The following is a 16,959-nucleotide window of genomic DNA, read 5'->3' as shown; positions in this document are numbered from 1 at the left end:
ACTTTCTCCTTCATGTTTAAAGGTTTCTCCACCTGAGCGCAGTTTTACTTTCTAAACCTGCCTACGTGTCTCATCCTGACTCTTAACATCAAATTACATATGTTTTAAAACTTGCACCAAATTGACAGAACAGTTACGCTGTAGTCACGCTGCAGTCACGCTGCATTCACGCTGTAGTCGCTCTGTAGTCACGCTGCAGTCGACCTTTTTCTTGCCAGCGCCAAATCCTCCACTCTGTTGACGCTCTTTGGAACGAACACCCACTTTAACCAAGAAGAGAAAGTAGGAGTAGTTCCACAGTAGGATATATCGTACCAGAGTCGGGGGAAGAGGAAGAGGATGAGCATGCAAGAGAGAACTGACACAACAATAAGGATACCTAACAGGTTGTACTCCACCGTATACCCGTTATAGGGCTCCTGTAGGTCCCTGCTAAGCGCTAACCCTACTAGAAGTAGTAGCACGCCTGGTATTATGTACTTAATAAGAAACCCGAATGGAGCACTGATCATGTCGAATCTGAGCAGTGCTTTTATCTCATCTCTGAAGTGCCCCGGCTCCCACTCCGCTTCATACTCCTTGTTAACCATCCTCCTGATCATATCAGGACCGTGCCAGCCTGCAATACACCACACCTTCTCCCCAATACCATTAACCCTTCCCTTGGAGAGGAGGACAGCAGCTACCAGACCAAATATCCACACAAACATCCCGATAAAGACTCCGACCCAGATCACGTCCACATCACTGTCCTTGTTGCCGCTCACTGCGATTATCACTCCCAGGGTGATCGCTACAAAGAAGCACATGTCATACAGGACAACGGAGAACTTCCCCACTCTCTTAGCTTGGTACGGTGCCTGATAGACCCTGAAATATAATGTAGAAATATTTAAGAGTTTGAAGACGAATTGCAAGAGTTATATCGTTAAAAATTGTGATCCATTTAATTTGATGTTACATTTGAGAATGATTCCCTATACACAAAGATACACTATACACATTACAGTGCACTTACCACCCACAAGCGACTGCCTGCACGAATCCGATGAGCATGAGACACCAGTCATTAAGATAGTGGTCAGCTATATCCATGAGGAAGTACCCCGTATCAAAGAGGTAGATAAACCCAAGGAGGAAGCCGACAATACAAACTACAGCAGTCAGCACTGGTTTAGTGAGTTTCCACCTCTTTGCAAACCAGGCATCTTCCAGCACTGTGGTAAAGGCTATTATCATGGAGAAGGCGCTGTCGATACCGAGGAAGAGTAAGCAGCCAAAGAAGAGGATTCCCCACAGGTTGGGAGCGTAGGACATGGCAATCCCTGCCGGGTAGGTGACGAATGCTAGCTCGAACCCCCCTTTACTGTAAATATTCTTACAGAGGGACTTGTCCTCTGCTGTCTCTTCACACATTCTCTTGACGAACCCCAGCATTTCGTACACACTAACTCCCGCTAGAAGCGAGGCCAGGAAGTCACTGAGGGGAGAGGGTTCGTTAGAGTGTACTAACTTGTCTACACGTGATGCCCATATAAGGAGTGCTCTACCTCGGTAGTCGAGAAAATAAAATTTATATCATACGATTTTGGATGAACAATTTGTTGCCTAAAACTGACAGATGATGAAAATAATCATAATAACTGTTTTGAAGTAGCCGCTCTAATAAAACACTAGAACCTGTTTACCTGACACAGATAATCTTGCCATCCCTGGAGATGTTCTGGTTCTTAGGGTTGAAGGAGCTGTAAGCGGTGACACACCCCATACAGAGACCCAGAGAGAAGAAGACCTGGCCAATAGCTCTTATCCAGATATCCTTGTTACCCAGCACGGACCAGGTAGGGGTGGAGTCCTGCTGATCTACTGTTAGTTCCTCTTTCTCAACCCCCAGGTACACCAGGATACCACTTGTAGCTCCTTCTTGGAATGAACCTGCCGGAGTGTTAGCTTGTAAGTACCTTAATACTCTTATTTTGAAATAAGGGCTGCAGTATTGCTCACTTACAAACTTTTAGTTACTGGCTGGTTGGCTATTCCCCGGCTATAAGCTATTTCACTCACCCATAACAGCTAGAATGATGATGATGAAAAGGGGCACAGTAGCTGTAACCTTGACAACGTGACTGACAACTCTTATCCCTTTGAAGATACAGGCGTAGATAAGCAGCCAGATTAGGAGCAGTGCTCCAAAAGACTTCCAGTTGAAGTTACCGTGGACTGAGTCTAGCGTCTCGGCGCCTAGGTTGGAAGTGTTAAATAGGTGACAAACTTGTGTATCTTGACTTTGGTGAAGGGACAATTTTATTAACTATAAGATAGTTCAGAAACCAAGAAATATGAGTCTGTGAATCTGACTTGGTGATTACCTCATATGGGCATCACGTGTTAGTCTTACCTTATATACTTACCGAAGTGAGTGTTATTGAAGTGAAGTATAGCCCCGTGAATATATCTATCAAAAGTGTAAGTCCCATTAGTGGCTCCTTCCTTGGATTGTATGGAGTAGGGGAGTGAAGGTACCATACTCTCGAAGAAGTATATAGCTGCCCAGGACAGGATAACTGTGTAGTTAGTGGAGGCGATGAAGGAGCAGAGTACTGACGCGACCCCAATACCTCTGGAGGGGGGGGGGGGTAAGCAATACCTCTGGGGTAAGCAATTGTAATGGATCCTCCTCATTATATTCGGTTAACTGGACCTTATGTTATTTCTTTAGTAAAGTGGGAAAGTTAACCTCCCAACCCAGATAGTACCTGAAGCGAGGGTTGATGGACCCGAACCTGTGACCTCCCAACCCAGATAGTACCTGAAGCGAGGGTTGATGGTCCCGAACCTGTAACCTCCCAACCCAGATAGTACCTGAAGCGAGAGTTGATGGACCCGAACCTGTAACCTCCCAACCCAGATAGTACCTGAAGCGAGGGTTGATGGACCCGAACCTGTGACCTCCCAACCCAGATAGTACCTGAAGCGAGGGTTGATGGACCCGAACCTGTAACCTCCCAACCCAGATAGTACCTGAAGCGAGGGTTGATGGACCCGAACCTGTAACCTCTTAACCCAGATAGTACCTGAAGCGAGGGATGATGGACCCGAAGCGAGGGTTGATGGACCCGAACCTGTAACCTCCCAACCCAGATAGTACCTGAAGCGAGGGTTGATGGACCCGAACCTGTAACCTCCCAACCCAGAGAGTACCTGAAGCGAGGGTTGATGGACCCGAACCTGTAACCTCCCAACCCAGATAGTACCTGAAGCGAGAGTTGATGGACCCGAACCTGTAACCTCCCAACCCAGATAGTACCTGAAGCGAGAGTTGATGGACCCGAACCTGTAACCTCCCAACCCAGATAGTACCTGAAGCGAGGGTTGATGGACCCGAACCTGTAACCTCCCAACCCAGATAGTACCTGAAGCGAGAGTTGATGGACCCGAACCTGTAACCTCCCAACCCAGATAGTACCTGAAGCGAGGGTTGATGGACCCGAACCTGTAACCTCCCAACCCAGATAGTACCTGAAGCGAGGGTTGATGGACCCGAACCTGTAACCTCTTAACCCAGATAGTACCTGAAGCGAGGGTTGATGGACCCGAACCTGTAACCTCCCAACCCAGATAGTACCTGAAGCGAGGGTTGATGGACCCGAACCTGTAACCTCCCAACCCAGATAGTACCTGAAGCGAGGGTTGATGGACCCGAACCTGTAACCTCCCAACCCATAGAGTACCTGAAGCGAGGGTTGATGGACCCGAACCTGTAACCTCCCAACCCAGATAGTACCTGAAGCGAGGGTTGATGGACCCGAACCTGTAACCTCCCAACCCAGATAGTACCTGAAGCGAGGGTTGATGGACCCGAACCTGTAACCTCCCAACCCAGATAGTACCTGAAGCGAGGGTTGATGGACCCGAACCTGTAACCTCCCAACCCAGATAGTACCTGAAGCGAGGGTTGATGGACCCGAACCTGTAACCTCCCAACCCAGATAGTACCTGAAGCGAGGGTTGATGGACCCGAACCTGTAACCTCCCAACCCAGATAGTACCTGAAGCGAGGGTTGATGGACCCGAACCTGTAACCTCCCAACCCAGATAGTACCTGAAGCGAGGGTTGATGGACCCGAACCTGTAACCTCCCAACCCAGATAGTACCTGAAGCGAGGGTTGATGGACCCGAACCTGTAACCTCCCAACCCAGATTGTACCTGAAGCGAGGGTTGATGGACCCGAACGCGTCCACATCTCCGCCCTGAAACTTCTGCCCCAGAGTAAGCTCCAACGTCATCATAGGGAGTCCGATCAGGAGCAGGACTATTATATACGCCACAATAAAGGGGCCGCCTCCAAACCTGAATACATTACCTCATTACGGTATTATAAATTCAACCTCCAGCTGTTTATTACAACACTTAGATTGGAGATCACTGAGACACATTCACTTCAACAGTATTCTAACTCTAAGTTAGTGTTCTTTTATCACAAAATGTTCCCAATTAGTTACTTACATTGCAATTAAGGAAGGAAACCGCCAAATGTTGCCCAGGCCCACTGCACTTCCTATCACTCCCAGAAAGAAGGAATACTGACTGCTCCATTTCTCTCTACTTTCCTCTCTGGTTGCCAGCAGCTCTTGTTCTATTTTATCCTGGCAGATTTTAATATCAACCCTTTTATCTCGTATTATTTTCTTTGATTATTGCTGACAGCGAAGTTATCAATTCAACTAACAAACTAACTAATAGTAGTAGTAACACTATAAATAACTAATCTCTGCCAGTTAAAACCTCACCTCCATAGCTTGAAGATCAGTAGGCAGAGTAAACCAGGAGGACGGCATAGAACCCCTCGGTCTCATCCTCTTCTTAGTCTTCTGACTGGAGGAGGAGAGCTGGTTGGTCAGCTTCTCCTTCTCAATCTTCATCTTGATATAGTCTCTCTTACAGTTACAATTAACTAACGATACATCACATCCTGCAGAAAACCTCATTTAACAGTCAGAGATTACTATTATCTGCTACTGATCGATCAAAAGGCAAAGTAAGATACAGTCTATTTAATGGATATAGTATAGATGTGTTGAGTTGTAATATTAGCACCCTCCTGTTAATCGGTTTGGAGAGCGACCCCTTCAAATGTAAGAATCAGAAACGTTAAATGTTATCAAAACGAGAGACGGAAAAGTTGCAAAACAAGATGGTTTATAAAGGTGTCATAATCCAACATGCTCTGAAGTATACAATCTAAGTGAGTAGTGGAACTATTTGGAGTCTCTACTAGAGACTGGTGTTCTTAATCTACTTAACATTAGTAGGTTCCGTTAAGTCCACTCATATTTCCAGATTGTAACACTGAAACAGGTCGTAACTATAACGATCCTCCTACTTGCTACTTAATGTTTTACAGATTGTAACACTGAAACAGGTCGTAACTATAACGATCCTCCTACTTGCTACTTAATGTTTTACAGATTGTAACACTGAAACAGGTCGTAACTATAACGATCCTCCTACTTGCTCCTTAATGTTTTACAGTTGCAGTAGGGAGCTCCTCACCATATCAGGTACCATTTTACAAAATATGACGTCCAATAATTACCGCAGTTTTCAACTGATTCAACTAGATAACTGGAGTAACCTGGGCAGTATCTAGATAGCCCGACCCCTGTCCGGGCTGCTCATTGCTGTTTCCATCAAATTGCAAACTGAAAAAAGTTAAAAGATACCGTGCAAAATAAATTCAATTGATGAATAGCCTGATTTGAAAATTGTTAACAATAAACAAGAAAGACCTAAAAATATGCAGTCATATTTGTTTTCTCATTTATATTGAAAGTAAAGGTGGAGCCTAAGTCTGACGCTTAAATTAAAAGCGGTTAAATTAATTGAAGAAAGCTTTACCGAAGACTATTTCGGGATTTCTCATCTGAATTGTATATGTTACAGTTGTAATTTCTAGTGGCGAGTAGTAATAGTTGAGTAATAATTTCGGTAAATTGCAGTCGACATTGCAGACTGCTAATTGAAGCGAAACTTGGCATGGTCTTTAGACTGTGGCCAACAATTATCCGTGAAATCTTCAACTCTTCTAGTAGTTACAAGTTACAAGTTACAAGTTACAAGTTACAAGTTACAAGTTACAAGTTACAAGTTACAAGTTACAAGTTACAAGTTACAAGTTACAAGTTACAAGTTACAAGTTACAAGTTACAAGTTACAAGTTACAAGTTACAAGTTACAAGTTACAAGTTACAAGTTACAAGTTACAAGTTACAAGTTACAAGTTACAAGTTACAAGTTACAAGTTACAAGTTACAAGTTACAAGTTACAAGTTACAAGTTACAAGTTACAAGTTACAAGTTACAAGTTACAAGTTACAAGTTACAAGTTACAAGTTACAAGTTACAAGTTACAAGTTACAAGTTACAAGTTACAAGTTACAAGTTACAAGTTACAAGTTACAAGTTACAAGTTACAAGTTACAAGTTACAAGTTACAAGTTACAAGTTACAAGTTACAAGTTACAAGTTACAAGTTACAAGTTACAAGTTACAAGTTACAAGTTACAAGTTACAAGTTACAAGTTACAAGTTACAAGTTACAAGTTACAAGTTACAAGTAACAAGTTACAAGTAACAAGTTACAAGTTACAAGTTACAAGTTACAAGTTACAAGTTACAAGTTACAAGTTACAAGTTACAAGTTACAAGTTACAAGTTACAAGTTACAAGTTACAAGTTACAAGTTACTAGTTACAAGTTACAAGTTACAAGTTACAAGTTACAAGTTACAAGTTACAAGTTACAAGTTACAAGTTACAAGTTACAAGTTACAAGTTACAAGTTACAAGTTACAAGTAACAAGTTACAAGTTACAAGTTACAAGTTACAAGTTACAAGTTACAAGTTGCAAGTTACAAGTTACAAGTTACAAGTTACAAGTTACAAGTTACAAGTTACAAGTAACAAGTTACAAGTAACAAGTTACAAGTTACAAGTTACAAGTTACAAGTTACAAGTTACAAGTTACAAGTTACAAGTTACAAGTTACAAGTTACAAGTTACAAGTTACAATAGCACTCAACAAATCAAAAAACAGATCGTAACTTTCAGATATAATGCGCAAAAAGGTATAGAAAATAACAATAGAATATAGCACCGTGCTCTTAATCTCCAACATCTCTCCAGTGCAGCTCTCATTAGCTAACGATAACTATTGAGCACTTCTGATTGGGTAGATTGATTGGACACGTGCCAAAAAGGAGGCACGTGATTGGTTAGCCAGCACGTGACAACTTCTCCTGCTTTCGACGCCGAGTATTGACTCGCCAATTAATTCGATTTCCCAGCAGGGCTTTCTTGTTGGCCAAGTTAGTACAACTACAACCGAAACCTATGTGCTGTGGCAGAGTTAAAATTAATTAATTAATTCATCCGCATTATATTGAATTTTACAACTGCTTCAGGTTGTTCTACTAGTCGTGTTCTGACTCCAAAATTACCCTGCTAAGTTACTGCGCAGTTCCAAGTTATGAACTATATCCGATTGAGTATGTATCAGGATACTCAGTATTGTAACAGTATTGTAACAGTATTGTAACAGTATTGTAACAGTATTGTAACAGTATTGTAACAGTATTGTAACAGTATTGTAACAGTATTGTAACAGTATTGTAACAGTATTGTAACAGTATTGTAACAGTATTGTAACAGTATTGTAACAGTATTGTAACAGTATTGTAACAGTATTGTAACAGTATTGTAACAGTATTGTAACAGTACATACTACTCATATTATTATATTTCTTATTTTAGTTGTATTATATTATCTAAGAACGTTGTAGTAAAGATGCATTTGGCATGTGTCAAACAAAAAATATGATTTGATTTATGATTTGATTTGATCTATGATTTGATTTTATCTATGATTTGATTTGATTTTATGATTTTATGAAAAGCACTGACTCGCATAAAAAAGTCAAACAGGGTTTATGTTTTACCCTACAGAATCAAGGCACGCTTGTCAGAAAGCAAGAACATCAAGCAAAAAAAGTATCAAAGCACAACTGTCAGATCTTTTCCATTTATTGGAAGCAACAAAATAAAATACATCGGTTGTAGAATAGATTGATGGGAGTTGTAGATTTAAGTCCGTTTTTACTAGTTCAACTGTAAGACTCAGAAGAGCGTAGCTGTGTCAGACCACACTCCCAGTTCCCACCTCTGGTAAGACTCAGCAGAGCGCAGCTGTGTCAGACCACACTCCCAGTTCCCACCTCTGGTAAGACTCAGAAGAGCGCAGCTGTATCAGACCACACTCCCAGTTCCCACCTCTGGTAAGACTCAGAAGAGCGCAGCTGTGTCAGACCACACTCCCAGTTCCCACCTCTGGTAAGACTCAGAAGAGCGCAGCTGTGTCAGACCACACTCCCAGTTCCCACCTCTGGTAAGACTCAGAAGAGCGCAGCTGTGTCAGACCACACTCCCAGTTCCCACCTCTGGTAAGACTCAGAAGAGCGCAGCTGTGTCAGACCACACTCCCAGTTCCCACCTCTGGTAAGACTCAGAAGAGCGCAGCTTTGCCAGACCACACTCCCAGTTCCCACCTCTGGTAAGACTCAGAAGAGCGCAGCTTTGCCAGACCACACTCCCAGTTCCCACCTCTGGTAAGACTCAGAAGAGCGCAGCTGTGTCAGACCACACTCCCAGTTCCCACCTCTGGTAAGACTCAGAAGAGCGCAGCTTTGTCAGACCACACTCCCAGTTCCCATCTCTGGTAAGACTCAGAAGAGCGCAGCTTTGTCAGACCACACTCCCAGTTCCCACCTCTGGTAAGACTCAGAAGAGCGCAGCTTTGTCAGACCACACTCCCAGTTCCCACCTCTGGTAAGACTCAGAAGAGCGCAGCTTTGTCAGACCACACTCCCAGTTCCCACCTCTGGTAAGACTCAGAAGAGCGTAGCTGTGTCAGACCACACTCCCAGTTCCCACCTCTGGTAAGACTCAGAAGAGCGTAGCTGTGTCAGACCACACTCCCAGTTCCCACCTCTGGTAAGACTCAGAAGAGCGCAGCTGTGTCAGACCACACTCCCAGTTCCCACCTCTGGTAAGACTCAGAAGAGCGCAGCTGTGTCAGACCACACTCCCAGTTCCCACCTCTGGTAAGACTCAGAAGAGCGTAGCTGTGTCAGACCACACTCCCAGTTCCCACCTCTGGTAAGACTCAGAAGAGCGCAGCTGTGTCAGACCACACTCCCAGTTCCCACCTCTGGTAAGACTCAGAAGAGCGTAGCTTTGTCAGACCACACTCCCAGTTCCCACCTCTGGTAAGACTCAGAAGAGCGCAGCTGTGTCAGACCACACTCCCAGTTCCCACCTCTGGTAAGACTCAGAAGAGCGCAGCTGTGTCAGACCACACTCCCAGTTCCCACCTCTGGTAAGACTCAGAAGAGCGCAGCTGTGTCAGACCACACTCCCAGTTCCCACCTCTGGTAAGACTCAGAAGAGCGCAGCTGTGTCAGACCACACTCCCAGTTCCCACCTCTGCTAAGACTCAGAAGAGCGTAGCTTTGTCAGACCACACTCCCAGTTCCCACCTCTGGTAAGACTCAGAAGAGCGCAGCTGTGTCAGACCACACTCCCAGTTCCCACCTCTGGTAAGACTCAGAAGAGCGCAGCTGTGTCAGACCACACTCCCAGTTCCCACCTCTGGTAAGACTCAGAAGAGCGCAGCTGTGTCAGACCACACTCCCAGTTCCCACCTCTGGTAAGACTCAGAAGAGCGCAGCTGTGTCAGACCACACTCCCAGTTCCCACCTCTGGTAAGACTCAGAAGAGCGTAGCTTTGTCATACCACACTCCCAGTTCCCACCTCTGGTAAGACTCAGAAGAGCGTAGCTGTGTCAGACCACACTCCCAGTTCCCACCTCTGGTAAGACTCAGAAGAGCGCAGCAGCTGTGTCAGACCACACTCCCAGTTCCCACCTCTGGTAAGACTCAGAAGAGCGCAGCTGTGTCAGACCACACTCCCAGTTCCCACCTCTGGTAAGACTCAGAAGAGCGTAGCTTTGTCATACCACACTCCCAGTTCCCACCTCTGGTAAGACTCAGAAGAGCGCAGCTGTGTCAGACCACACTCCCAGTTCCCACCTCTGGTAAGACTCAGAAGAGCGCAGCAGCTGTGTCAGACCACACTCCCAGTTCCCACCTCTGGTCACAGCTCTTTGCAAAAAGCGTCATGACGCACCTTTGACGCAATTCTAAATAGCAGCATATTAAGATTCTAACCTTGCCGGCTCTGTCTATATTAATTATATCCTTGACAGGTCTGCTCTTCCGAGTTTTCTGCAAGTACCGGCCGAAAATATATAGCATAAAAATCATCACGATTCCTTTTATTATAATTTTTTGCAACTTTTAGCATTTCTCTTGATAACAAATCAGGCCAACGGTAAATGTTTTGAAAATTATCATAATTAGTATTCAGCCATTGCTTCAATTTAAAGACAAGTCAAACAAACATTTAAAACTTGCAATTCTGAACATTATACGAATTAGGTTGGAATAGGAAGCAGCAATATTTGTAATGAAAGTAAACTTACATCGTAATAATAATTAACTTCATCCACACAACTACAGTTGTGTTTACAGTTGTTACTTAATTCTTAGGTGAAAGTTAATCTGCATTTTATTTTATCTTAATAAGTTAATTTTACGTGAGTTAAAAATGTTAACAATTCTATTCGTGTTTGGTAAGTGCAATCTTTACGAAACAAAAATGTATTACTCTTTAATTTAGTTAACTCAAACCTCAGTATATAAAAACTTGGATACGCACACTGTACACATACAATATCGGTGCAAAACACATGATGGAATTATATCAGCTGATAGGTGTCACGTGGCACGTGTAATGGCACGTGGCACGTGTAATGGCATGTGTCACGTGTAATGGCACGTGTCACACATCGAAACTAAGGTCCTCAAGGTCCTTTACCTCTTTGACCCTGTAAGGAGTCTTGATCATAGCAAGCCGGTAACAGCAGCTGTAATGGTGCCTGGGTATGATGTTACCGTGTCTGTCAGTACCTGGGAGAAGAGGGTTTCAGCTATTATAGTAGTCAGCTATACTGATTACTGACTCGTCCTATCATCTAACTTACAGAAGAATATTAAAAATAAGATACGACGTACCTTTAGCCCTGATATCGTAAACTCTATAACCGTCATTTCGTAGTGATGTAAATAACTTGGTCCACTTGTCAATAGTAGCCTGAGAATGTTAAGTTGCTGACTGGTGAATGATGATCACTTGTGACGGTTGAAAGGGATCTTACATAGATTATTCTAGGCTTTTAATCCCTTAATTCTCTTCTGAGTAAAGATGACAAACGTGGAGTTGGTTGTACCCCTTACAGAAACCAAACAAGTGTAAGTCTGATGTGATTTTAAAGAGTTAACCCCCTAACCCCTTATCTCACCTGCTGATGTGATTTTAAAGAGTTAACCCCCTAACCGGCCCTTATCTCACCTGCTGATGTGATTTTAAAGAGTTAACCCCCTAACCGGCCCTTATCTCACCTGTTGATGTGATTTTAAAGAGTTAACCCCCTAACCCCTTGTCTCACCTGCTGATTTGATTTTAAAGAGTTAACCCCTTATCTCACCTGCTGATGTGATTTTAAAGAGTTAACCCCCTAACCCCCTTATCTCACCTGCTCGAAGTGCTCAGGTTTAGCAGAGTCGTGAGCATGTTCACTTATGTGCATGTGTACCTCCAGTAATATCTGATCAACCCCATCAACCAACGCTTTGGAGGCTTCCTCTAATGCTGCCAGCTCATCTCCTATATCCAGCTTCATGATGAAACAAGGGTTAGAAATAAAAGATATTTAAAGTTGCAAATCAGCGGAATTTCGCTCTCATTCTAATATTGATAACCGATAAATTCCAACTTATTACGTTAACTGATAACCTTATAACGTTAACTGATATCCTTAACTTATTACGTTAACTGATAACCTTATAACGTTAACTGATAACCTTAACTTATTACGTTAACTGATAACCTTATTACGTTAACTGATAACTAAACTAACTTTACCTTGATGACGTCCACTCTGGTGTGGCCCTGTTCCTACACTAACTTTACCTTGATGACGTCCACTCTGGTGTGGCCCAGTTAACCGATAACCTAAACTAACTTTACCTTGATGACGTCCACTCTGGTGTGGCCCTGTTCCTCCATGATGCTAGACAGCGTCTTCTTATCTGGAGGCAGGTTCTCTTTCTCTCTGATAATTGTAATTCATTATCTTCTTTAGAAATTGTGGATCGCTAGTCTAAATGCACTAAAGTTATAAGAAATCTGTCTAATGTATCACCTGTCCTCGCCCTGTATGAAAGCCGCTTTCTGAAAGTTCTGGTCGCTGAGAACAGCTCTGTGGATGGACAAGTTCCTGACTTTCCTCTTGATAACACTGGAGTGTACTTCTTCAGAGCTATCAAACATGTGAACCTCGCAGTTGTGAAGCAGCATGTCCTCTTCAAACGACCAGTTGTTCTCCATTCTGAGGTAGAATTAGGGGGTTTAGGGGGGTTTAGGGGGTTTACCTCTTTAAACGACCAGTTGTTCTCCATTCTGAGGTAGACTTAGGGGGTTTAGGGGGGTTTAGGGGGTTTACATCATTCTGAGGTAGAATTAGGGGATTTAGGGGGTTTAGGGGGGTTTAAGGGGTTTACATCATTCTGAGGTAGAATTAGGGGGTTTAGGGGGGTTTAGGGGGGGGGGGGGGGGGTTAGGGGGTTTACATCATTCTGAGGTAGAATTACTCCAGTATTGAAATGTTTCATCGGTACTAACCTGTGCTTTTAACCAAATTAACAAGTTTTGAAATTCATTTAGTTTATTTTCCTCATAACTTTGAACTGAAGTTAAAACCTAAACATTGTCCACCCTGGAAAATCAGACATTATGCCTGAACCTTATCTAAATCGACAGACAATACCTCAAACTGGGGCTGAACTTACCCGAACGAGTATACAACACAAGTAGTCCCCGTGCCCCGGGGTCGGAAGGCGTTGAGTCTGGTGAGGGTCTCATCAAAGCACAGGTTCCAGGAGTCGGTTCTGTGGCGGTGTTGGGCGTCCCCCGGGTCCTTTAGGTGGGAGATCCAGGCTCCAGCCACCCGCTTCATGTTCATCTTACAGTTGTGCTCTATCTGAGAAGGTGTTATCAGTGGTGGGAGTTCTAGAAGGTGTTATCAGTGGTGGGAGTTCTAGAAGGTGTTATCAGTGGTGGGAGTTCTAGAAGGTGTTATCAGTGGTGGGAGTTCTAGAAGGTGTTATCAGTGGTGGGAGCTCTAGAAGGTGTTATCAGTGGTGGGAGTTCTAGAAGGTGTTATCAGTGGTGGGAGTTCTAGAAGGTGTTATCAGTGGTGGGAGTTCTAGAAGGTGTTATCAGTGGTGGGAGTTCTAGAAGGTGTTATCAGTGGTGGGAGTTCTAGAAGGTGTTATCAGTGGTGGGAGTTCTAGAAGGTGTTATCAGTGGTGGGAGTTCTAGAAGGTGTTATCAGTGGTGGGAGTTCTAGAAGGTATTATCAGTGGTGGGAGTTCTAGAAGGTGTTATCAGTGGTGGGAGTTCTAGAAGGTGTTATCAGTGGTGGGAGTTCTAGAAGGTGTTATCAGTGGTGGGAGTTCTAGAAGGTGTTATCAGTGGTGGGAGTTCTAGAAGGTGTTATCAGTGGTGGGAGTTCTAGAAGGTGTTATCAGTGGTGGGAGTTCTAGAAGGTGTTATCAGTGGTGGGAGTTCTAGAAGGTGTTATCAGTGGTGGGAGTTCTAGAAGGTGTTATCAGTGGTGGGAGTTCTAGAAGGTATTATCAGTGGTGGGAGTTCTAGAAGGTGTTATCAGTGGTGGGAGTTCTAGAAGGTGTTATCAGTGGTGGGAGTTCTAGAAGGTGTTATCAGTGGTGGGAGTTCTAGAAGGTGTTATCAGTGGTGGGAGTTCTAGAAGGTGTTATCAGTGGTGGGAGTTCTAGAAGGTGTTATCAGTGGTGAAAGTTCTAGAAGGTGTTATCAGTGGTGGGAGTTCTAGAAGGTGTTATCAGTGGTGGATGTTCTAGAAGGTGTTATCAGTGGTTGGAGTTCTAGAAGGTGTTATCAGTGGTGGGAGTTCTAGAAGGTGTTATCAGTGGTGGGAGTTCTAGAAGGTTTGTAACTACTACTATAATCTCTGAGATCCACTTCTAAGTAATAAAAAAAACTAAATAGTGACAGGTGTCTCTGTGTCCGGACTAAATCTCATGACAGTTAATGTAACTACAATGATCACTGGTACATTTAACCTCACCTTAGGAAAGAAATCTGGAATCTCCACAGGAGGCTCCTCAGTAGTTAACTTTAGTTTCTTAATAGGAGCAAACCCTCCCTTTCTCATCAGGTCCTCCATCTTTATTTATTTCCCCCTCTCACTATTTTAATATCCACCCCCTTCTTGTCGCCGTTCTCATAAAGAGACGAGTCTAGGTCCACTTCATCTATTGTACCGGCGCTCTCGTTTAGTCGTGATATCAACTCCTGAGGGGGTTAGTGGGTTACCTAGAGAGTTGGTGGGGGGGGGGGGGGGGGCTCTCGTTTAGTCGTGATATCAACTCCTGAGAGGGGTTAGTGGGTTACCTAGAGGGTTGGTGGGGGGGGGGGGGGCTCTCGTTTAGTCGTGATATCAACTCCTGAGGGGGGGGGGGGGGGTTAGTGGGTTACCTAGAGGGTTGGGGGGGGGGGGCGCTCGTTTAGTCGTGATATCAACTCCTGAGAGGGTTAGTGGGTTACCTAGAGGGTTGGTGGGGGGGGGGGGCTCTCGTTTAGTCGTGATATCAACTCCTAAGAGAGGTTAGTGGGTTACCTAGAGGGTTGGTGGGGGGGGGGGGGGTTTATTGAGTATTTATGGAACGTTTGATCAGATCAATGATGAACTTAATTTTGATTGTACAATAATACACTAAGTAAATTACATGCTCTAAATTGAATAGTTTCCCCTACATCTTTAAGAGAGGCTACGTGAAGGTAAGACACACAAATAACACCTAGCACTACAAGCAGGATGGCAAGGCTCCTGTATGGCTTGAGATGGCGCTGTAACTTGATGGTGGAGATATTGGTGCAGGTCTCAAACAACAGCATCAGGGCGGAGATTAGTCTGCCTGGTGGTGTCCTGACTCCTGTCCTTGGGAGGTCTACTGCGATATAATACGATCTGGCAACGTTTTACTGGCAGCCTTGTTTCACATTCTGAAATTGTCAGAGGAAATAGAGAGAGTTTGCAGATTTATAATAACCACCGACTTTCGTACCATTTAAATATGTCTCGTAAGGTAAACTGTGAATCTACACTCTACAGGAATATCTTTGAATAGAAGGCAGAAGCATTAAGAATAAGTTAAAATCACACAAAGTCGACTCGAAGTCAGACACTAGGTTGCCTTTTTGCGACTATACAATTCACGAAAAAGACGCAATTTTGGCGAGCAAAAAACCAAGATAAGCAGAGGCAGAGGATGACGTACTGAGAAAGTACACAGAGAAAACTACACGCGAGTACATCAGCTCCGGTAACTGGTAACCACGCGTCTCTCAGTGTTTGTAGAGTTGGGACCTCATGGAGCGGTGTGTTCTCGTACACATAACAACTAACATGTGTCCACTGTGCAGGGGATTACAGGTCCTCTGGATTCTATACCTTCTAGTTTTACGTAGGACTCTTTGCAGGATTACAGGTCCTCTTATGGATTTTATACCTTTTAGTTTTACGTAGGACTCTTTGCAGGTTTCGAGGACAATCCGACTTGAACTGATTTTTCTTCACTCATTATTTCAGTTTACAAAGCCTCTTCATCGTAGTAAAATCGTATTTGTTTCATATTTGTATAATATGCTCCTAAAATTTATAAATCTAAGCTGAAACCTGCAATTAGACAAGCATAATATCTCTCCCTCTCTTGTAATGGTTTATTGGTAGTTTGTGATGTTTAATATAAACATCACTAAATATCTTTCCTAATTGTTCTGTAAATCAGCTTGCTATCAATATAAACATCACAAGGTTGAACTCTCCCTCTCCCTCTCCCACAAGGTTGAACTCTCCCTCTCCCTCTCCCACAAGGTTGAACTCTCCCTCTCCCACAAGGTTGAACTCTCCCTCTCCCTCTCCCACAAGGTTGAACTCTCCCTCTCCCTCTCCCACAAGGTTGAACTCTCCCTCTCCCTCTCCCACAAGGTTGAACTCTCCCTCTCCCTCTCCCACAAGGTTTTTTCCCCTTCCCCCCCCAAATTTTTTTCCCCCCCCCCCAAGGTTTTCCCCCCTTTTAAAGTTGTTGAAAGTGGCCCTTTTACTTTATTTCAAAACTCTGTGCTGGGGGTTTTTGGGCCATGGGTTTTTTTAAATTGTTTCCAAATTAGGAGGTTTTTTTTTTTTTAAAAAATTTTTTAAAAAATAGAAAGAAAATTAAAAAAACATAATTTAAAACCCCAAAAAAATTTAGGGGGAAAAAAAAAATAAAGTTAAGAAAAGAAAAAAATTAAAAACGCTTAAAATTTTAAGGGGTGGTTCTTTTTTTTTAAATTTTCCAAATTTAAGTTTATTTTTTAAAATTTTTTAAAATTTTGGGTTTTTAAAGCCCAAAAAAAAAAATTTTAAAATAATCAAAAATTTTTGAAAATTAACTTTTACACTTTGTGGGTTTTAGGGTTTTTTTTAGACAACTAATTTTTTGGTTTGTTTTTAAAAAAAACACCCATAAACCCCTTTTTTAAAAAATAAATTTTTAATAAAAAAAAGTTTGGGTTGTTAAAATTTTTTTAAAGAGGGGGTTGAAAAGGGGGAAAATAGTAATTTGGTTTTTGGGGGTTTTTTTGGGGGGGGGGGATGGGGGCCCCCGGGGGGGAAAACCCAACCCAAATTTTAAA

The 16,959-nt window shown here is 43.2% G+C and overlaps 2 protein-coding genes across 3 annotated transcripts; both read right to left on the bottom strand.

The window, feature by feature from the left end:
* Nucleotides 1-133: 133 nt before the first annotated feature.
* LOC134826571 (sodium- and chloride-dependent GABA transporter 1-like) lies at nucleotides 134-4,970 on the bottom strand. Its single transcript, XM_063838990.1, has 8 exons — nucleotides 4,793-4,970; nucleotides 4,509-4,648; nucleotides 4,209-4,352; nucleotides 2,412-2,620; nucleotides 2,065-2,241; nucleotides 1,689-1,935; nucleotides 1,019-1,480; nucleotides 134-870 (listed from the first exon to the last, which is right to left on the bottom strand). The coding sequence occupies exons 1-8, from the start codon at nucleotides 4,922-4,924 to the stop codon at nucleotides 189-191; spliced, it is 2,193 nt and encodes a 730-aa protein (XP_063695060.1). The 5' UTR covers nucleotides 4,925-4,970; the 3' UTR covers nucleotides 134-188.
* A 5,550-nt stretch (nucleotides 4,971-10,520) lies between these two features.
* Nucleotides 10,521-15,293, bottom strand: LOC134811757 (uncharacterized). 2 transcript variants are annotated; one of them, XM_063818802.1, is made up of 9 exons: nucleotides 15,037-15,187; nucleotides 14,348-14,574; nucleotides 13,029-13,219; nucleotides 12,383-12,568; nucleotides 12,208-12,292; nucleotides 11,714-11,854; nucleotides 11,193-11,271; nucleotides 10,919-11,087; nucleotides 10,521-10,885 (listed from the first exon to the last, which is right to left on the bottom strand). In XM_063818802.1, the coding sequence occupies exons 2-8, from the start codon at nucleotides 14,444-14,446 to the stop codon at nucleotides 10,960-10,962; spliced, it is 909 nt and encodes a 302-aa protein (XP_063674872.1). In that variant the 5' UTR covers nucleotides 14,447-14,574; nucleotides 15,037-15,187; the 3' UTR covers nucleotides 10,521-10,885; nucleotides 10,919-10,959. The 2 variants fall into 2 exon arrangements, with proteins under 2 accessions (XP_063674872.1, XP_063674871.1); XM_063818801.1 differs by having other exon boundaries at nucleotides 10,521-11,087; nucleotides 15,037-15,293.
* Nucleotides 15,294-16,959: the final 1,666 nt, after the last annotated feature.

This window comes from Bolinopsis microptera, chromosome 2 (assembly GCF_026151205.1).
Source record: "Bolinopsis microptera isolate Bmic1 chromosome 2, MBARI_Bmic_1.0, whole genome shotgun sequence".
NCBI classification, from domain to species: Eukaryota; Metazoa; Ctenophora; class Tentaculata; order Lobata; family Bolinopsidae; genus Bolinopsis; species Bolinopsis microptera.
This window is presented reverse-complemented; position numbering and strand designations above follow the sequence as displayed.